General features: G+C 40.2%; 4 protein-coding genes and 1 long non-coding RNA gene across 6 annotated transcripts; 4 read left to right on the forward strand and 1 right to left on the reverse strand.

Moving 5' to 3' along the window:
• Positions 1–122: 122 nt before the first annotated feature.
• Positions 123–771, forward strand: ATPsynF (ATP synthase, subunit F). The gene is made up of 4 exons (XM_967046.5): positions 123–265; positions 323–421; positions 473–589; positions 681–771. The coding sequence occupies exons 1-4, from the start codon at positions 187–189 to the stop codon at positions 707–709; spliced, it is 324 nt and encodes a 107-aa protein (XP_972139.1). The 5' UTR covers positions 123–186; the 3' UTR covers positions 710–771.
• On the reverse strand, positions 763–21,021 carry LOC100142041 (uncharacterized). 2 transcript variants are annotated; one of them, XM_001812499.4, is made up of 5 exons: positions 20,670–21,017; positions 7,002–7,154; positions 2,288–3,374; positions 2,100–2,233; positions 763–2,051 (listed from the first exon to the last, which is right to left on the reverse strand). In XM_001812499.4, the coding sequence occupies exons 1-5, from the start codon at positions 20,805–20,807 to the stop codon at positions 1,911–1,913; spliced, it is 1,653 nt and encodes a 550-aa protein (XP_001812551.2). In that variant the 5' UTR covers positions 20,808–21,017; the 3' UTR covers positions 763–1,910. The 2 variants fall into 2 exon arrangements, with proteins under 2 accessions (XP_001812551.2, XP_064213638.1); XM_064357568.1 differs by having other exon boundaries at positions 763–2,233; positions 20,670–21,021.
• On the forward strand, positions 3,360–5,260 carry LOC660735 (leucine-rich repeat-containing protein 70). Its single transcript, XM_008198871.3, has 6 exons — positions 3,360–3,509; positions 3,557–3,896; positions 3,943–4,166; positions 4,214–4,412; positions 4,461–4,867; positions 4,917–5,260. The coding sequence occupies exons 1-6, from the start codon at positions 3,507–3,509 to the stop codon at positions 5,127–5,129; spliced, it is 1,386 nt and encodes a 461-aa protein (XP_008197093.1). The 5' UTR covers positions 3,360–3,506; the 3' UTR covers positions 5,130–5,260.
• LOC135266559 (leucine-rich repeat neuronal protein 1-like) lies at positions 5,277–7,437 on the forward strand. The gene is made up of 5 exons (XM_064357569.1): positions 5,277–5,363; positions 5,413–5,994; positions 6,042–6,240; positions 6,336–6,505; positions 6,554–7,437. Exons 1-5 carry the CDS (start codon positions 5,361–5,363, stop codon positions 6,986–6,988), a joined length of 1,389 nt encoding a protein of 462 aa, XP_064213639.1. The 5' UTR covers positions 5,277–5,360; the 3' UTR covers positions 6,989–7,437.
• Positions 20,891–21,304, forward strand: LOC107398464 (uncharacterized). Its single transcript, XR_001575309.2, has 2 exons — positions 20,891–21,029; positions 21,084–21,304. It is a non-coding gene; the product is annotated as an uncharacterized LOC107398464 (long non-coding RNA).
• Positions 21,305–21,492: the final 188 nt, after the last annotated feature.

The raw sequence follows: 21,492 nt of genomic DNA on the forward strand, positions 1-21,492 counted from the left end.
TATTTTTGGCGTAAATGTTGTAATTACACAATAATCGCTATTTTTATCATTTTTTTTCCCCAGCGGTGGTTTATTTTAATAAATTATGTAAAATAGGTCGCCCTCTGCCGACGACAGGTGACAGTTTTCGGGCCGTTTGACACCTCCATTTTCCTCTCATTTCGCAAATTTTCGAAGTGAAAGAAAATGGGTTTCGGCGATTATCCAGCGGAGTACGACCCTAAAGTCCACGGGCCGTACGACCCTGCACGTTTTTATGGCAAAGGTGATAAGAAATTTGCGCCCCATGATATAACCTCTAATTACGTAATCGTCTTTTCAGCTGATACTCCCTTGGCCCAAGTAAAATTGGGGGAGCTTGGAGGGTGGCTTGCACGTCGCAATAAGCATCCCCAGGCTATCGCTGGGGCTATCAGCCGAGGTAAAACTCCTAATTTTTGTTGCGGAAAAAAATAATTTTTTGTGCCTGTAGCGTACTGGAGATGGCAACACAAGTACGTGCAGCCGAAACGCAGCGGGATTGCCCCGTTCTTGCAAGTCGTTACGGCTTCGATGGTCTTCTTCTATGTGATTAATTCACAAAAATTGAGTACGTATTGCGTTATGTCGTTTATGTGAAAAAAGTTAGATCGGGTTAGTCAAGTTCAGCCGAAGCAGTGTCTCATTTTGTTACTTTTCAGGCCGCCATAAGAACTACAAGTACCACTAAGAAGAGGAGGGTTATAATGTCAGTGTAGTTGGTGTAATCAATAATAAAGTTGGTTAAGTAATTGCAGCGTTTATTTGTAAAAAAATATTCTAAAATTCTATTAGCCAATCTGTTAATACGTTACAGTTATTTTTAAGAAAACACTCTTTACAAAATATATGAGAAAAATAGACAAAAATGTAGAAAAATCAAACACACCAAGAGAGCGCGAGTTCGGTGATTTCGCTTGAGCTCGCGCTCGTTCTAACAAGTTTATCACAACCATTCAAAACATTCGACTTCCAACAAAAATCAACAATTTTCGTGAACAAGGGCAACATTTACGGCAATTTCTCAAGCTGCGGGCATAGCTGCCAAACATAGTTAAAAAATAATAACACAACTAAGACCTAAGGCAATATAGCTTAGTAAAAAATAAAAAAATGTATAAAATACTGATTTTGGATTTAATAAGTTAATTATTAAATGGGTTAAATATTAAAGAAATATCACTCATAATGTTAATACTACCAGGTTACGTCTAGTCTAATTGATTGATCTGTAATTATTTAATAATACTGAGTAGTACGTGCTTGCAACTGTTAAATAATCACAGAGCAAAAAAGAAGGGATCGCGACAAAGAAAAAGCTTAAATACAATAATATATATAAAAAACCTAACAGCTAAATAACTACAAAATATTAATAACTCCTTTACAACATTTTATTAAGTTTCATTATGAAAAATCAACCATCAAAGAGTATTTGATTATTATTAAGATTATTTGCATCACATCAAAATAAGAGAATAAATAATGAGTATTTTGGTCAAATTTCGATAACTGTGAAGATCTCTTAAAATACTGAGTATTGATTACAAACTAAAAAATACACAAGGTACTACTGGCTTCAAGCAAAAAATTTGGTTGCGGTGTCGTACTGGTAATAATGCATCATGGAAAAATATCACATTTGGTGAAAAGAGACAATTTAAGTTAACGTAACAGAACTGAGTATTTGTCATTAAATAAGTACTGAATCATAATAAAATAAAAAATAAATAAATATCTACAAAACTGGGTCGAGAGAAAAATGAAGAGAGCTCCGTAATAAGTAAACAAAAACTTAAACTAGTAACCAAAGAATCGAGTTAGGTGCACTTAATAAACCAAGCTTTTTCTGTACGTATCTAGTTAAGTAGTTGGTATCACTGGTAATCGTTTCAATGACTTTCCGTTTCCGTCATTTGAGTCGAGACAAGGTTTAGTGGCAAGTCCGCTATACTCTCCTCGTCGGACTCCACCTCGGGGGCGGAGCCCCCCGGCGAACCGCTCGTCGGCAAGAAATGGGCAAAATTGGCTGCCTGCAAACAAACACTCAATACTCCTCCACACTCCCTCAAACGCCTTACTTGTAAGTGAGGATAGGCGGTGGTTTTGTGTCCCTGCAACGCCATCACCAAGTGGGGCTGGATCTGTCGCCGCAGCGCGCTCAACATGTCTTCAGTGTCGGCGGTCTCGGCGTTCCCGTGCCCCTTCTTCGGCGCTGCAACAAATTTTAATCAGACAAATTTCATTACCGCCAGTTTTACCAACCAACCTTTAAACTGATTATTGATAGTCGGGTACTCCCGGCACTTGTCCTTCTCGTTCCGCGCTTCGGCCGCTTTGGGACGTCTGCGCCTCGTGTGGATCGTGTCCCTTCGCATCGTATGCGGCCTATCAATGCCGTGGAGCTTGTAGTAGAGCCCACAAGCATTGCAGACCATTTCCCCCTTCATGTTCCTCCTCCAGATGGTCGTGGTTTGCGTCCCGCAATTCGTGCACGAGAGATCGACCCGTCGCGCCATTCCGGCGCCCCCTTTGCCCCCTTTCACGATCTGGAGGTTGCACCAGGGGCTGTTTCCGGTGAAGTCCGGGATGTAGTCCTCGCCGTCGTCGCGGGCCGGACTCCTGGAGTCCTCGATCGAGGCTTTGGTGGGGTAACTCTGTTTTCTCCGGCCCGTCGACGGCTTGGGGTTGGTTTCCATGTTGAGGGGTTCGCTGGGGGAGCTGACTCGGCCGTCGAGGACGAAGGGAGGTGCTGGGGTTATGCTCATGCCTAGCTTTCGGCACGTTATCAGTTTCCTGAGTAGTTGGCTGGCTTCGCCGCTCAAGGGCACGTTGGGGTTGTAGCCGTTGTGGGACAGCGCGCGCCACAAAGACGCCTCTTCGTCGGGCTGCACGTTGTCGGGGACGGGGGAGGTGGCGCTCGCCGTCGTCGAATTGGAATGCTCCTCCACGCCCTGCGACATGTCCACCTCCAGCCGCTCGGGGTCCGAGCTGTTGCTGTAGTCCGAGGCGTTGTCGTTCACCTCCTCTTTGATGAAATCGATTTCCGGCACGCAGGTGAGGTTCTCCGGTTTCTTGTTCGATAGGTCGGCCGGCTGGTTGGGACAGTCGTCGATTTGCATCGCCCCCTCGCCGAAGCTGGGTGCTATCGATGGCGAGGGTATACTGTTCGGTTCGCTATCTGGCGGATATCGTAAGTCTGTTGGTTCGGTTGTGTGCGGGTTTTGGTCCTCTTTCGCCGACTCCGGTTCCGTCCTCAGACTGATTGTAATACTGTTGGGTGTATCTTCGGCTTTTAGGATTGTGGAGGCGTTCATCATCGACTCCAGAACGGCATTCGAGCGCTTCATCCTCTCCTAAAAAAATCACAATTAATTTTGCGCACATGCACCTGACACACAACTGAAACTCCTATCTTATCGAACACCAAACAAAACAAAGGCGGTACTAGGTACTGATAAGCGTGAAAAATTCCAGTCAAGTACAAAATGGTAAGTGAATTCTCCTCCAACTTTAACCCCACAAAACCACCTTTCAGTCTTTTCGTTTGGCCATCCTCCTGCTACCCCTCGCGGTGGCTTTTGGTGAAGACATCTGTCAAACCTGTAGTTGCAAAGCAAAAGCCAACGCCCAGATCTACACAATAAACTGTGCCAACAAAAGCCTAGACCACACTCTAACAACCTGGCCGCCCCAAAACAACACAATAATCGCAAACTTCGCCGGCAACAACCTAAGGACACTTGAGCCGCTTCCACCAACAAATGCCAGTGTTGAGATAATCTTGTCACGGTGTAACATCAAATACCTACAAGCCGCACTATTTGCCGCTGCGCCAAACGTCAAATTCGTTGATCTTAGTTACAATCAATTGCCAGGTTTGTCGGACCCCACCTGGTTAAACGTCCTCACTTGTAGTTTCAGCCGAAGAAATAGCCTCGGAAAAGTTTAGGGGACCGATCAACAACACCGAGTATCGGCCAATCGCCGTCGAAAACCTAAACCTGGCCTACAATCAGATCCACAGCCTGGGCATGAACGTTTTCGAACATATGCCCAACTTGAAAATACTTAATTTGGAAGGTAACGACTTTACCATGTTGGATATACACACACAACTGGCATTGACGTCGGTTAGGCAACTGCAGGTGAGTCCAGGAAGGGTATTACGTTCGGTTTTGAGTGTTTTTAACAGAGTCTCAACCTGGCCAATAACGAATTAACTGAAATGATCGCCGGTGCCATTCAGACTCACAAAAACTTAACCGAGCTGAATTTATCGAACAATTTGCTTGATTTCGTCCCGTCTAGTTTAGCCCAGATTGGTCAAAGTCTGCAAATACTCAACCTGGACAATAACCCGATCATTGAATTGACATCTGAGTCGTTTCTAGGTTTGTCTGTTCGCAAATTAGAAAAATTTAACAAAATACAAATTTCAGGCCTCGGAAATATAATCGAACTGTCGGCTAACAATTTAACAAAACTGAAATACGTCAATGCTAACACTTTTGCCTCCATGCCGAAACTAAAAAAACTGAGTCTCTCAAACAATTTCCATTTGAGGGACATAGACCGCGAGGCTTTCGCCGCTAACCAAACCCTCGAAGAGTTCTATTTGAACAACAACGAGCTCTTCAAACTCGACTTTAAGCTACTGCCATGGTCAAAATTACACATTTTTGAATTCAAAAACAACCCGTTTGATTGTTCCTGTGACTTGTACAACATCACCCTGGCGCTGTCCAAAGACATTATCCGATCAGAGGACGGCCCTTATTGCATGGACCCTAGAACGGACCGCGAAATGCAAATTTTTTACTTGAAAAGTGATATCTGCTCAGTCAAGGTTTGACAGTGTACTGTAAGTGGCACAAAGTAATTGTTACTCGTTTCAGAGCAAACATGTGACTCGGACTGAGTCCATCGAGTACCAGTTTTCTGTCGTTAGGATAAGTTTGATTGTCTTGAGTGTAATTTTGATGATGATAGCGTTAGTTGCTGCGGTTTTGGGTGTGATAAAGTACAGGAGGTACCAGAGGAATATGAGCTATCCGTACGCTACGCAGATTGCGTATGATCCCGTTTCTACAAACTCGTCGAGATTCTGAGCGCGAGGCGCAGCCGAGTTGTTGAACCAAATGTCGAATTTTATGTCACGACCGACCACCAGACTAGAATTTTTGTATTTGAATTGTAAAGTTAACAAAACGTTTTGCTAAGAATAAACTGGAATAAATTATTTTCTCTTATCTTATCCCTATCATATCATTTTATCCCAAAAGTAAACAGCAGACGTACTTTACTTATGGAATCATAGTTAACAAAGTGCGTATCACACAATGGTATGTAACACAAACGTCATTAATTATTTATTTATATTTAGTTTTTTAGTATTTCGCATTGTTCTTTTGCTTATTTTGGCTCTCGGTAACAGCTGACGAAATCTACGAAAACTCCACCAACGTTTGCACGAAATGTAGTTGTGGATACTCCGATAACGGCCAAACCCTCACTCTCGACTGTTCTAAGAAAAATTTCATTCATATGTTAGCCGCGTGGCCTCCACACAACGCCACTATTAAAGCAAGTTTCGCTTATAATTACCTCGGCCACTTGCAAAAACTCCCACCAACTGAGGCTGTTGTTGAAATCATACTTTCAAACTGCAATCTCAAAGTTTTAGAACCGGGACCTTTTGATACCACCGTCAATATAAAATTTCTTGACTTAAGTCATAATCTGCTAACGTCGGAACAACTTAGCGCCGGTGTTTTTAAGGGTCCCTACAATGGGGCCAAACCGACTGAGATAGCTCTCGAAGAGCTAGATTTGAGCTATAATCAGATTCACAGCCTGCATAATAACGTTTTTAAATTCGCGCCGCATCTGAAACGGCTTAATCTCAAAGGGAATGACTTTGTCTTGTTGGATATACAGACACAATTGGCCCTTACTTCTTTAAGAAGTCTTTCGGTAAGTAACGTTGGGGCTTGATTAGATTTTGTGTTTTGTCCTTCAAGAGTCTGAATTTGGCCGATAATGAGCTGACCGATTTGGTGGAAGGTGCAATTGAAGGACTGGACTATTTGCGCGAGTTGGATTTGTCAATCAATTACTTGGATTTTGTGCCGCATAGTTTGAAAGCGGTCGCCAAAAGTCTGCAAGTGGTGAATTTAGACGGAAATCCTATTATCGAAATGACCGAGGAAAGCTTTCAAGGTATGAAAAAGTTGTTATTACGTGGGTGAGTCATTATGTAATTAGTCCTTTTATCAGTTTTGAGAATTGAGTAAAGTGGATTGTACACATTTTAGGCTTAGAAAAACTGATCGAATTATCTGCCAACAACTTGACCAAACTTCACCAGATCAATTCGAGTGCTTTCGCACCCGCCCTAAGCTTGAAAAAACTAAGCCTTGCACACAACCCTTCACTCTCAGACATCAACGTCAACGCTTTCTCCCCCAACCAATCAATCGAAGAGGTAACACAAAAACTCCAAATTTGCATGTATCACCCTGTTTTATTTCAGCTGTACTTAAACAACAACAATCTTTCAACCCTTCCTTTCGACCTCATCCCTTGGCACCACTTGACCAGCTTCGCTCTCAGCGACAACCCCCTAACTTGTAGCTGCGACTTGTACAAAATCGCCACTTCCCTTCCAAGTTCCATAACCCGAACTTCAAACCATCCCACCTGTTTCGACCTTTACACCTCGACCACCTTCATGGTCTACAACCTCGACAGCGTCATCTGCGACCCCCAAACCCTCCCAGCTATCAAACCTCGAATATTACACCACCACTTCTCCATCCCCCTCACCGGCCTCATCGTGGTCCTGTCACTGGGGCTCTTCGTAGCCATCGCCTTGGGCTACTCCCGATATAAAAAATTCGCTTCGGCGACCAGAGACCCATACGTATCGCAGGTCGTCTATAGTCCGCTGTTCAATCGCGCGGTCTAAAATAAAATCTCACCTCTGCTGTTCCGGCCAGCTGCTTCGTATACGTTAGGAATTGGTTGAGGAGGTCTTCGGCTTTCCGGGCGACCTCTTTGAACCTGTAGAGAGCTTCGAGCTGTTCGATGCATCTCACACAGATGACGTGCGGCAGAGGGTCGCTCTTGGCAACCTGGAAAGTGATCATTGCGGTGATTAATGCGTGTTGCGTAAATTTTCGTATGTTTGTGTTTTGGTGTTGTGGCCGATTATTTTTAGGTGTGATTAATAGACAAACGCTAGATTTCCCTCGGATGTTAGCCACACCGGGGAACGATGTGTGTATAGATAATTGTACGATTAAAAAACCGAAACTCTAGCTCGACGCTTTTTGTTTGTTACTTTCTACATGGTTAATTCTAGATTTGTGTTAATGACAGCTGACGTAAGAATAATAAATAAAATGGTAAATTATATGCAGCGACTGAATTAATAATAGAATTGTTATAGTTTATAATTTATTACGTCAGGATTATAGGGTAAATAAACTACGATCTTCTCAACAGGACCTTTTAATTTTACTTTACTCTACAAAAGCCAGTTACAGACTAACTTATTTTCTAAAAATCCAGACATTCGGCATTCATCTTTAACACATGTTTCCCATCTTTCACACTCGCCCTAAAAGCCCTCACACACACTAACCATTCGGACCTCCCAAGCATCCCTTACAATTCTACGAATTCATTTATCAGAAGTGGGATCGTGAAAAAAAATTATTCGTGGAGACTTAGTTTGGTTTTATTAGTGTTAGTTTGTTAGTGGTCAAAGAAATAAAGGAAAATGACGGACGATAAGAATAAAGAAAGCCCGAAGGAAATCATCCCTCAATCAGGACAGGAATTTTTGAACTTAGAGACAATTTTACAATTAGTGAAGGCAGCGGTGAGCGAAGCGTTACAGGCTCAGACAGGGACAGTGGCGGCGGCGGCGGCGGCGGCGGCGGCGGTTGACCAGGAGGTAGCAGGGTCGCCAGACATACAGGAGTTGTCCAGAGATAAGGAGGCGTCGGGGACGCTGGGGTCGTCTGGAAACGGGGTGGTGTCGGAGACAAGTGGCCTGCAGAACAGTCTTCCGTTGGGCCGGGTGGAGGCGCCTGGGGCGTCGAGAAACATGGGGTATTGCGTAATGCCCGATTTAACGCAAAGTTTACGCGTATTCAATGGAAAAGGAGGTGCATCAGACGCATTACAGTGGTTACAGGACATCAAAACCATGGCGGGACGTCAATTTTGGGGTGATGCAATTTTGTTGGAGGTGGCGCGTCAACACCTCGTAGATAGCGCGTTGTTGTGGTATCGATATCACCAGGATACCTTAACAACGTGGGCAGCGTTTGAGATGCGATTCCGCGAAAATTATACGGATCGAAGAACGCTCGCCGAAAGGTTTAGAGAGATGTCGGAGAGAAAACAAAGAACCAGTGAAAGCGCGGAAGATTATTTTTACGCAAAAATGGCGATGTGTCGCGATTTAAAATTGTCGTTCGCGGAAACGAAAGAAATGCTGCTCACGGGGTTGAAGTCCAGGGAAGTTGCGAGATCTCTGCTGACTGTTCGACACGACGATGAGTGGCAGCTTCTTCGTGATTTGAGGAACAATGAACGGTTGGATTTAATTTCGGTTCCAGAGAGGCGTATTTTGCCAGAGAAGAGAAAGTGTTTTCGCTGTGGAGCAGAGGGCCACATTTCTAAAAACTGTAACACTCCGAGAGTGGAAAATAACACCAAATGTTTTCCGTGTTTTAAGTGCGGGAAAATGGGACACTTCGCGCGCGAGTGCCAAGTACCGGGTCGCGATTCGCGAGAAAGACAAGTAGTAGGGCGAAACGAAAATTCGCAACGGGGTGCTACTGCAAACGAAGTGGCGGCGCAAGTAAAGACAATAAATGCTCAGTCGGACAATCTAAAGTATTTTAAGGACGTGAAAATTAACGGGGTGGAAGTTAGGGGTTACGTGGACATGGGAGCGGAAGTTTGTGTCATCCGGGATGATTATGTACCCAAATTAAAACTTATGTGTGACTGGGACAAGAAGAAGGACGTTACGGGCTACGGCGGTGCAGTTACAAGTGTTTTAGGAGCCGCACAGGTGGATGTAGAAATCGACGGCATCAACGCCCAGATCGAACTCCTGGTGGTGCCGAGGGAAACCCAGGAGATTCCAGTGATAATCGGGCATCCATACACCGAACAGCCGCACATCGAAATTGTAAAAACACCTCACGAACTTATAATAAGAAAATGTGAAGAGAACGGTGCGAATAATGCTCCAAGAACGGTTTTGTGGGCGAGTGAGGCGTCGGTAATTCGAAATAACTTCCTGGGGCACATCACAGTCAGGACACAGACACCAGAAAGTACCCTTTGTGTCGAAGGTGGACTACGCGAGTCGGGAGAGTGGGTACCACGATGTGTAATAAGCACAGACAGGAACGGTGACACGGTGTTACCCATTTTAAATATAAGTGGAAAGGACATAAAAATTGCTGAAAATCAAAGTGTTGCGCGAGGGGACGTGTGTCGAGAATATACACATCGGCGAGATGTTAACACGGAACCTATTGACGCGTGTGAAATCAACACTGATTTGGCCGGGAAAGACGCGGAAAAAGTGTTGGAACTTATAAATGATTATCGAGATTTAGTGGCCCGAAATGTTAAGCAAATTGGATGTACGAATCTAGTAGAAATGGACATTGAATTAACAGACGATAAACCAGTTGTCTATCGACCGTATCGTATGTCGTTTTCCGAAAAAGAACAAGTGCGAAATATAGTGCGCGAATTGAAAGAGGCCGATATAATTGAAGAAACTGATTCTCCATTTGCAAGTCCGGTAATTCTCGTAAAGAAAAAGTCCGGGAAAGTGAGGATGTGTGTCGATTATCGAGCGCTCAATAAGAAAACAGTGAAACAGCACTACCCCTTGCCGTTAATCGACGATCAGCTGGATCGACTTCGGGGCCAAATCTACTTTACCTCAGTGGATTTGTCCATGGGATACCACCAGGTACCAATGTCGAGGGACGCGCGAGGTAAGACGGCTTTCATTACCCCTGATGGGGTCTACTGTTTTAAGAGAATGAGTTTTGGGTTAGCGAATGCGCCCTCGCAGTTTCAAAGATTAATAAACATAGTTCTTGGGAATTTGCGATATGACACTGCGATGGCGTATTTGGACGATATTATTATTCCGTCCAAAACTGTAGAGGAAGGATTAGCTAAGTTAAAATTGTTATTTAATAGATTTAGATACGCGAACTTGACGTTAAACTTGCGAAAATGTTTTTTCTTTATGACAAAAATTGATTATTTGGGTTTTACAATTTCAAAAGAGGGTATTGAACCGGGAAGGGATAAACTTAGGGCAGTGGCTGAGTTTCCGGTACCTACAGACGTACACAAGGTCAGATCGTTTTTGGGGTTGGCTAGTTATTTCAGGCGTTTTGTCCGGAATTTTGCAATTATTGCCCGTCCTCTCAGTGACTTATTAAAAAAAGGAGGTAGTTTTAAATGGGGGGTAATACAGCAAAACGCGTTCGAGTCGTTAAAGAAAGCGTTAATGAACAAACCAATCCTTTGCGTTTTCGACACGGGCGCCTATACAGAACTTCATACAGACGCGAGTTCAACGGGGTTAGGTGCCGTGCTTCTGCAGAAACAGAATGACGGAACATTGCGACCGGTGTCATTTTACAGCCGAAAAACGACACCCGAGGAAGCGAAATACCACAGCTATGAACTAGAATGCTTAGCAATTGTAGCGGCACTAGAGAAATTTCGCGTTTATTTGTTAGGGATTCATTTTGTAATTCGTACTGATTGTAACAGTTTAAAATTGTTGGCAAATAAAAAAGATATGCATCCAAGAATAGGGCGTTGGTTTATTAGGTTGTCAGAGTTTGATTATACCGTTGAGTACCACCGGGGCGAAAACAATAAAGTAGCAGACGCCCTTAGCCGAAATGCGGTAGAGGCTGGTCGGGCCGTGCCAGTGGGTGGACTTCCAGATGTCATGGGGATAAAGATAAATACGGATTGGGTAGCGGCATTACAGCGTACCTGCAATGAAACTAAAAGCGTTTTACAGAAATTAGAAGAGGGCGATCAGGCAACGCACTCTAAATTTACGTTATGCAATGGTCGTGTTTATCGGGTAAAAGATGGAAAGTGGCGATTGTATGTACCTGTCGATTTAAGATTTGATATAATTAGTAACGCTCATAGAGAACTTATGCATTTGGGAATAGATAAAACGTTGGACAAAATAAAAGAGAGCTACTATTTTCCAAAAATGCGGGAAGAGGTAGGAAAATATATCAATCGATGCATTAACTGTTTGTATAGTAAGACACCGCGGGGGAGGCAACCGGGAATGCTGCACCCGTTAGACAAAGGCAGTACTCCGTTTCAGGTGGTGCATATCGACCATTTGGGCCCTTTTCCGTCAAGTAAAACAGGAAACAAATACGTATGCGCTATTATAGACGGCTTTAGTAAGTACACAGTATTAAAAGCGCTGCCGGATGTAGGAGCCGAGGGAACTCTTAGTTTTTTGAAAGAATTCGTTTCTAATTATGGAAAGCCCAATAAAATAATTAGCGACAGAGGTACAGCGTTCATTTCGAAGTTGTTCGAAAAATTTTGCGGTGATTGTGAAATCCAACACGTAAAAATTGCAACAGCAAGTCCTAGATCAAATGGACAAGTGGAGAAAGTAAACGACGTGATAATAACATGCTTAAGTACAAGTACGGATGACATAGAAGGTAGTGATTGGGACGAAAAATTAAGCGAAGTACAATGGGCTATTAATAATGCAACCCATTCGGTCACTAAAAGAACGCCTTTTAGTTTGGTCCGGACATACACGCGAGACGGGTTCACTAATAATCCGTTAGCAGCCGAAATACGCGATTTAAATACACGCTTAAATACGGAAGAAGAGCAAAATTTAGTTGCGGATCGGCTGAAAAGAAATGCGGATCGTATGTGCGCGAATTTTAATAAATCGCGGCGTCAGGCTAGGGTTTTCAAGCAAGGGGATTTGGTGTTGGTACGGGCTGAGGTACCGTCGACCGGCCAAAGTCGTAAATTGAGCCCTAAGTATCGAGGACCCTATGAGATTGTTAAATTTATAGGGAATGATAGATATTTAGTGCAAGATATAGAAGGCGAACAACAAAGTAATCGCTTCTATAAAGGAATTATTTCTGTAGACAGATTAAAATTAGTTAGTAATTTAGAGGAGTAATAATTAAGATAAAGTAGGTTGTACAAGTGTTAAGGGTAATGTTAAATTTTTATCGGAATTTTATTATTAGAAAAATTTGGGGACATAAGTAGAGTGTTTAGTTTCGTTATTTTAAGTTATGGTAAGTGTCATTAGGGGAATGAGTGATTAGATGGTTGGGATGTGTTCTCGAGGACGAGAACATTGTCAGGAAAGGCCGAGTTGATATGAATTCGTAGAATTGTAAGGGATGCTTGGGAGGTCCGAATGGTTAGTGTGTGTGAGGGCTTTTAGGGCGAGTGTGAAAGATGGGAAACATGTGTTAAAGATGAATGCCGAATGTCTGGATTTTTAGAAAATAAGTTAGTCTGTAACTGGCTTTTGTAGAGTAAAGTAAAATTAAAAGGTCCTGTTGAGAAGATCGTAGTTTATTTACCCTATAATCCTGACGTAATAAATTATAAACTATAACAGAATTAGGAAAGATAACTCCGAATAAACTCTAACAATTAATTTTTAATACCGGACACAATGTGATACACTATTTATAGTTTGATATGTATTTAAAGAAAAAAAATATAGTAATACAGTTTTTTTTATTTATCCCGAAGGAGTTTGAAAGAATAATTCAGCGAAAATTTGAAACGATTTATTTTGTCTCCAAAGTAGAACAAACAGAGAAAACAGTTTACGAAATTTTATTATCATTGAGAATCCGTTACCAAATCCCGAAGATTGAAGCGGAGTCCCGCAGAGAGCAATATCGAGTCCACTACTTCCAACTTACATAACCAAATTACATAATCACATAATATATAGCCCTGAGCAGCATGTTCACTCTGTATCGATCATCAACATTAATGCATTTTCGCCGGAAGTGTTAGAAACCCCGTTTTTCATAATTTAGAAATGGCTTAATTCGAAGGAAAATGACTAGGATTTATATAAATGAGATCTCATTCCCAAAGTCTAGAAAAAAAAAAACAATAGACTAGAGAAAAACCCGCTGACCTTTGTCTATCACAATGTAAAAGTACGAAGCTTGATCAAAAATCATTTGCATATCAATTTATCTCTTAACAAAGTGGAGAGGGAATTCAATGTCCTAGGCGACCTAATTTCTTCCATTATATACAACCGTTCCGAAGAGTATATCTTGATTCTTTAGCCCCCACTCATCCGTCCACCATTTCTGCTCTTTCCGGGTGACGCAACTGAAACGATTCCAGTCCTCGTCCAAAAAAACCTTACTCATTCTATCAACATTTCAAACCTTAAGACATACTGAATACACAGTACCAGCGCTAATTAAGTCGGTTTTTCCTGTGCCATGATCACGAGATTTGATAAGAGTGAACGCCGGAAGCACTTTCTAACTCGGTTCTGATGCGCGTTCTGCACGGGTTGCCAGCCTTTTATCACATTGTGTTCAACCGCATAATTACTACTGATATTAATTAAAAGACGGCTCTCGTTATTATTAATTGTGACGGATTCGACGCGGATTGAGTGAAACCTTCTCCCATAGAAAGCGCTCTCGATTCGGGCACAGCTGTGGCGCTTTTTTCCGAAATTTAGCGTCAGATGGGATGAGATAAGACAACCTCATAAAGAAAAGAATACACAACACAATGCCAAAATGACCAGAAAATAATCGCATTTCCAGCATTTTGTTATAAAATATTAAACATTCGTTTTGATTACTAGAATCAACCACCTGTTTGCTGTATGTCATAGATATAGACAATAAAATAATGCACTTCCTTTATGCATAAAAACAATGGTGAAATGCCCGCAATTAAAGGATTTACACGCTATTAGGAAACAAGATTTATTTTATTACTAATTAATTTTTTGTTCAATAGTCTTTTAATTAAAATCAATAAGGAAAGGGTTGACTCATTCATTTGTGTAACTGTAACGAGACTAAATACCGAAAATCCATTTTTTTACGTTCTGCAGACAGTCAATGCGCTCAAAAATTGGTCGTAAAAAAGTAATTGAAAAATTTATTACAGGTCGGTCATGACATGATAAATTGTACAAGATTTAAAAAGAACGTATATGCAACAATTACTACGACTTACGAATGAGACTCGATGTAAACTAATTGACATTAATACGCAAAATTTATGGAAGCAGACGCATTTGAAATATGATGTCAATAAAGTTTCAGGTCAAAAATAATGCCAAGACCTTTGACGAGGTTTCTTTAATAAGCATCTTACCACATAATACGAGGCTGAGTCAATTGCATTCATTTAAAGTTGTAGGCTATAGAAAAAACACTTTTTTCCTATTTAATTTTAGTTATAATTTATTACCCCACTATATTACAAGATTATCAACACATTTTTGAAGGTTAACAGCATGTATGTCATTAACTATGGAAGAATATTATTTAATGTCAACAGCATAAACACCAACACTTAATAATTTTATGATAAAACAAGATCTTCGTTGAATAGAACAAAAAGGAGAGGTCCTAGAGTGCAGCCTTGGGGAACACCAACAATTCTGAATATACCGGGCGGTAAAAAAATTGGTTTCTCGATGTTCAAACTTTCGCTCCCACTCTCTCCTTAATTTTAACGTCCAGATGGACGAAAAGTTACCTCTTCAGAACGCCTCCTCCAAAATCTCACGATTGTTAGAAGAGATAAACGACAACGTGTGTTGTTTATTTATATCTCCGAGTTTCTTATGGCGAAATGACTCATTCATTATTTGACCGATTGTATAATAAAAGTGATATCAACTTGTGGGAGAAGCTAATTTAAATTCACCAGAAGCGAGCGATTTAAAAGTAAAGCTGTATTCAAGTCAAGCATAGTTTGTTCTTTCTTATCAACGGTTTTTCCCAAAACGTCAGACGAAATCCGCGATTTGATCCAGTGATCATCTCGAGGTGTGATCAAGTCACGTCATCGTGTAATCAATTTGGGTTGGGGTCACGTTATTACAACAGCGCATAAAACCCCCTCACGTGACCACAAAATATCAGTCTCGCTACGATTTTCTGTGGAAAATCACCTAATTATATCAATCAAGGTCACAGCAGACACCTACACTAAAAGTGTTCAATTTATAAACAAGCCGAAGAGAAAAAAAGCAATTGTTACGACAGATTCTATAGTATACAGCGTGAGTCACGCTGAAAAATCATTCGTAAATGTCATCGACGCGATGGCTTGATCGATTTCAAGAATCAAATAAACCGATTACTGTCACTCGTTCTCGTATATTTACAGGAATTTTGTATTCAATGACGTCCGAACGGCCTGCGAGATTGTATCGAGCATAATTGCGACTGTCGTTTGTTTTGAAAAAAGCCTTGAAATCCGTAGGCAGATCGGATGATAATCGATAAGAATGTCAGAGTCAGTGGCGTGACCAGTGGGGAAACCGACATGGTCTTGGAAAAAATTCTCTCCAGCAAACAAAAAATGATAACTGACATTGACTGCATTGTTTTCGTAACCAACTGTGCCACAAAATTTATACTCGAAGACTACTCATAGAAAGACGTGCTTCCGTCATAACAACAGTTGGTGTTTTTTTCCCTATCAAAGTTTATGCTTTAATGATAATAGAGAGGAACTGCACTTCCATTAAAATCATTAGATCAGAAAAGCGAATGTTTCGAATAAAATCTGATTTTAATTCATTTCCTCTCAATTAAAGAGAGAGTATTGCATTTGACCACTTTCAGTCAGCCATGGCAGGGCCTCTTCACGGAAAAACTGCTCACTTTTTGTTATTTATTTCCATCATTATAATAACGATTTGGCCGAGAAACGAACACTCACGAAGACACTTGCAAGAAAAAGCCTTCCACATTCCAATTGATTCTTAATTAATGATTTATTTATACGTTTGCATTTTTCAATTTCATTGAGTACAAAGTGTTAATTCATTCAAGAGTGCTATACAGCGTGTCCCAGAAATCACGTGCTTCAATTTCCAGTTTTTCACCATCACGTTTCTTGAGCCAATACGTTTGTTTAATCTGGATTTTTGTAACAGGTGTTAAAAAAACTAGCAGCACGGTATGTTTCTTTAACGTACGACATACAGCATTGAATATTAATTAGATAAAGCGACGATTTAGACAACTGCAAGCGATTTGCAAAAGCCAAACCTACTACCACGTCTAGATTCCAAGTTAGAAACGACAGTAGTCCTCTTCAAAATATTATTTTGAGTAATAACAATAACACAGGTCTACAGTGGTTTTGGTGCCGGAAAAACTAAAACTGTTTTTTAATAAGCTCATTGTACTGGTTCTAACGGTATATATACTTTTTTAAATGTACGTGTAGTTTTCGAGATATGGAAAAATACATTTATTTCGCATTTAATACCTTTCATTACATCACTGAACATGAAGAAAACTTCTTTTTCGTGATTTCTTTGCGTGAGATTGTTCCGAGGATTCACGCATGATACTCCAGCAGTAATCAGCCATCATGTGTTCATCCCATCGACCCTGGTATCTTTCTTCCATGTTTTTTAGATCCTGATGAAATCGCTCTCCATGTTCCTCACTGTAAGAGCCAAGGTTGTCCGGAAATTTGTCTAAATGATTGTGGAGGTAGTGAACTTTGATGCTCATGTTACATCCAAGCTTTTTAAAATTTTCCAGCATGTTTTTAACCAATTCGACATAATTTTCGGACTTATAATTCCCTAGAAAGTTTTTTACAACGTTGACGAAAGAAACCCAGGTTGATGATTCTATATCGTTCATTGATTGCACGAAATTGTTGTCTTTCATCAAAAGCCTAATTTGCGGTCCATCGAAAATGCCAGCGTTAATTTTCTCCTTGCTTAAACCAGGAAATTTTTGTGATATGTAATTGAAACCGGAACCATTTTTATCTAATGCTTTGACGTACTGCTTCATTAGTTCTAATTTAATGTGCAATGGAGGCAAAATTATCTTCTCCCTACTGACTAACGCTGCATTTATGATATTTTCCTTTCCAACTGTCAAGCCTTTTCTTTCAGGCCAGTTTTTTTTAGTCCAATGCTCGCTTTTAGCTCTACTGTCCCACAAACAGATAAAACATGGAAATTTCGTGTAGCCGCTTTGTTGACCCAATAAAAAGTTTACCATTTTTAAGTCGACGCATATAACCCACTGATGATCCTGGTACTTGAGTTTTGACAATACGAGAGATATGTTTTCGTACTCCTCTTTTAATTTGGTGGAATGAGCAATGGGGACCGCACCATGCTTGTTGCCATTATGTAGCAAAACACATTTTAAGCTTCACTTAAAACTGTCTATAAAAAGTCTCCATTCATTTGCCTGGTAGTTTGAGATACCCATTTTGGTCAAAAGACCACCAACATTATTGCAAAAAACTAGATCATTTTCTGAGCTGAACAGCGGAAGTAGTTCTTTTTCTCGACTACGGTAATATGTAATTTTGGTATCTGTAGAAAGTAAATTCCTCTCTTTTAGTCTGGATGCCAACAGTTCTGATGTTTCTTTTGAAAGGTCAAGGTCTCTAATAAGGTCATTTAAAGCTGCTTGAGTAAAAAGTACGGGTTTTGATGAGGGACCTTCAAAATTATCATTACTGTCACTATCGTCGGATGTACTACATTCTATATCTTCACAATCAAACAGGTCACAAAAACTTGTAGCAGAAATCCATTGCCTTAAATGTTCAGTACACATTTTGCAAACATTGTTTGGGGTCCATGTTTTATCAATGTCTTTGATTTCTAAATTAAAATAAGCAAAATACGCATTTTGCACAAATTCAGATATAGGTTTTCGGAACTTTTTCAGCGTATACTCGCCACAAACATAACAAAAACTGTTTGGGTTGTTTAAACACGATCGTCTAGACGATGACATTCTTTCAGGTCTAATTTACAAACGTTTTCAATCGAACAGCAAACACAACTAAACAAGATAAAAGGCTACAGAGAAATGAAATTATCAATTTGAGTAGATAAAAAACTACACGTAGTTTTTGTAATTTAGTCTTACTGAAAGTGTTGTTAGATATCATATTTGCATATTATGTGTAAAATTCGGCGGCACCATTTTTTTATTTTATTTTGTAGACCTGTGTAATCAGTAAATGTTACAGTGAGATAAAAATTAAAGAGAAAGGTAAAATCTTCACAAAAACTGAAGAAAAACTACACGTTATACGAAGCTAAAGTAGATAAAACACAGTAGACTCTGCGTCCTGGCTTACGTAAAATATTTATTTTAATGCAATTCAATTTATTTATTTATTCACAATATGCCGATTCTTAACCTTTGAGAGATCGGAAATTGTTGCGATGTGATTTATGTAGGATTGTCCATAAAATGTCAAAAACGCACGTTCTAGTGCATTAATTTTGTTAAAAAAATAATATTTTATTTATTACATGCTATGTCTCCATCTTCCTCGGATAACCTGAGCTCTCGACGTAACATGGACAATACAAAATACAGTGGAACTCGGTTATAACGAATCCGGATTTGAACAAACACTCGCATATAATGAACAAAATTGAAAGTCCCATTTAAAGTATTATATCATAGTAACAAATTGGTTCACTCTTAACGAACAAACGAACATCGCTTTTAACGTCCAATATTTAGACAAAAAAGCGGTCTACGACACGGTTATAACAAACAGACGTGCACTTTTGTTGCGTTCTAGAAAAAAAAAACATTTCCGAAATTGCAAAACGATTCCAAAAATGATACATTCCTCGAAAAAAAACTAAAATGTTAAGTACAAACAAGTTTGTACTTCAATAGAATATCGGAGCAATTGACCGAAGTGGTTGTATCTATGCATATTTTTATTTGCGAAGAATTTGACAAATCAAATTAGTGGAATAAAAACATCCATGGATATAATCTCTTCTACCAAATTCGAAAAATCGTAATTTATTAAAAAAAAACAGTTTCAAATACAAAATTATTGAATTAGAAATCATTTCTGGAGCATATCTTTTACTAAAAAATCGCTGTAATAAGGTGTCATTAAAAAAGTTTTATTAACTTGAAAAGTAATAGGAATTTCAAAAAAAATGTATTCTTGAAAAACCATATTTTAAGTATGTATCTTTGTATACTTATGTAATTATATATCTTTCTTAATAAAATAAATAGATTAATACTTTATTTCCTGTACCTGTTTCAAACTTTAGAACTCATTCAACTTGAAAATTACTCCATAAAGACGACGATCAGTTATAACAAAATTCTAGATTTGGTTATAACCGAGTTCCATTGTATTGAGTATATCCTACCTTGGTTGTAATACATATGACCAAAGCCTAAATGAAAGAGAGTCAAAAGAATGTAAAAACGACAATTTTAGGACTTAAAACACGGATGGACAAAGAAAATAAAATTAGATTAAAAATTATAATTTTTGAATGTGTTAACCTTCAACTTGTCAGTTTGTCGTTTATTTCAATTTCAAGACGATAACACCTTAATAAAAAAAACAAAGGATGTTCTTGATGTATGGTATAGTCATTATATATATTTATATATTATATATTATTATATGCTTATTTTTATAGTTCTTAAACAAAATATAAAAAAACTATATAAGTGCTATTTGACTTATTTGAGTATGGGCGGAACGTTTTAACGAAAAACTTCTATCAGATCGTATCACACATTGGCGATATTTCAGTCGGTTGTCTAAAAACAGCACGTTATCGCATTATTCAGTCTGCATATTTAGACATGTAAAATTCTTCGAAGCAGCTGTTGTAACCACAGCAGAAACAAACACTATCAAAAATAACATTTATGAAACAAGCAAAACTGCGCTGATTAGTCAGTCGCGTGTTAAAAATACCGCAATGATAAACCCAGTCATGTAGTAACCGAACTTAACCTAACTTTTTCCGTATGGTCACGTGACCCAAAACAATCCGAGCATGCAAAGGTATCGCGGATCCGGCAACGTCGCCTTCTTTGTTTTCGTCGATTCTTTTGTTCGCATAATTAAAGCGCTCGCTATCAGAGAGTCGGCCGTTATCTGTTCGCATAAATAATCGTCTCTCCTGCGAACCGGTTGAATTTTTTCCTCTCCGCCGTCGTCGAATCTGAAATTCTGATAAGAACGGCATGCCGTCGCAGGCGGCCGTGCGTTGTTTTTCAGCTGGCGAGGAGGAGCGAGATCGCAGCAGGCCGCGCTCGACGGCACACAAAGAGACCGGACGGCGTTATCACCGCCTTATCGGAGACTTTCACATAACCTAGCTGGTCGGCTGTAATCAAAGCGCAATCGAGTGCATCTAGGCGGCCCACGCGCGACGGGCAGATGTTTCGGGTATTATTAGTGCGCTCTGGAAATAGAGTGCCGAGGCCGGCCCTGGACGCCCGCAGCCCCACAGCGGCCCTGCGCTTATCAGACAATGAATCACCTACCAGGATGGAGAGACACGTCATTATCTTGGCCGGGAGGTCGTCGTGGGCGCCTGCATCCTCGAAAATCCCGACACCATCCTTATCTACCGATAAACAAAGACGACAGAGCTGATAAAACTTTGGCGGTACATTACACATATTCGAACACTTCCAACACAAAAACAAAGGGACACATCAAGCACACCGACACATGAAACATTAATTTCGAACTAGTTCACAGCCTCGCGGGTTTTGTTGAGCCTTTTTTCAGTGATTTTTCGGTGCGAGAGAGACTTTGCCGCAACACCTCGAGCACATTTCACGTTTGTCAAGAGCTCGCTTAGAAATTAAGGCACTGCCATGGCCACCTTGATTAAAAAGGTAAGCTGATTACGGCAGGAGGACCCACACAGAGCTTACTCCTCCGGCGGACAGGTGGCGACGGTCTTCGGACGAGTGGTCAATCCAGAAAGTGGGGCTGCTGAAGCACTGCCTTCACCCAAAGACTGAGAAACGCGCCAGTTCAAATGGTTGTATAACCTACAAGGCGCAACTGGGACAAGTTTTCACGCTGCCAACATGACCACACAAAATCTCTAAACATTTTTAAAAATCATTTCTCTGTAAAAAGATACCCAAATAAAATTTTGATTAAATTGTTTTTATTTATTATCCTAAAACTTACCTAACGTGATTTGAAAATCTATGGTTTTATCGGTTTTTTTCAGTCTGACATTACACCAAATTAAAATTGATAAAGACGTGATTAATTTATTTTTGTGGTCACAAGTAAGTTATTAATATTATAAATTTTTTTATGATCAGTTCTTTAAAAAAAACGTGT

Source organism: Tribolium castaneum, chromosome 6, assembly GCF_031307605.1.
Source record: "Tribolium castaneum strain GA2 chromosome 6, icTriCast1.1, whole genome shotgun sequence".
NCBI classification, from domain to species: Eukaryota; Metazoa; Arthropoda; class Insecta; order Coleoptera; family Tenebrionidae; genus Tribolium; species Tribolium castaneum.

Excerpts from the sequence above, each read along its gene's own strand:
- LOC660735 (XM_008198871.3), top strand. Across the intron at positions 4,167-4,213 it reads CGTCGGTTAGGCAACTGCAG|AGTCTCAACCTGGCCAATAA; the intron begins GTGAGTCCAGGA and ends TGTTTTTAACAG. Across the intron at positions 4,413-4,460 it reads GACATCTGAGTCGTTTCTAG|GCCTCGGAAATATAATCGAA; the intron begins GTTTGTCTGTTC and ends TACAAATTTCAG.
- ATPsynF (XM_967046.5), top strand. The coding sequence starts at position 187 with ATGGGTTTCGGCGATTATCCAGCGGAGTACGACCCTAAAGTCCACGGG. Across the intron at positions 266-322 it reads TGCACGTTTTTATGGCAAAG|CTGATACTCCCTTGGCCCAA; the intron begins GTGATAAGAAAT and ends TCGTCTTTTCAG. Across the intron at positions 590-680 it reads GATTAATTCACAAAAATTGA|GCCGCCATAAGAACTACAAG; the intron begins GTACGTATTGCG and ends GTTACTTTTCAG.
- LOC135266559 (XM_064357569.1), top strand. Across the intron at positions 6,241-6,335 it reads GACCGAGGAAAGCTTTCAAG|GCTTAGAAAAACTGATCGAA; the intron begins GTATGAAAAAGT and ends TACACATTTTAG. Across the intron at positions 6,506-6,553 it reads CCAACCAATCAATCGAAGAG|CTGTACTTAAACAACAACAA; the intron begins GTAACACAAAAA and ends GTTTTATTTCAG.
- LOC100142041 (XM_064357568.1), bottom strand. The coding sequence starts at position 20,807 with ATGTGTAATGTACCGCCAAAGTTTTATCAGCTCTGTCGTCTTTGTTTA. Across the intron at positions 7,155-20,669 it reads TGACGTGTCTCTCCATCCTG|GTTGCCAAGAGCGACCCTCT; the intron begins GTAGGTGATTCA and ends ATCACTTTCCAG. Across the intron at positions 3,375-7,001 it reads AGCTGGCCGGAACAGCAGAG|GAGAGGATGAAGCGCTCGAA; the intron begins GTGAGATTTTAT and ends TGATTTTTTTAG.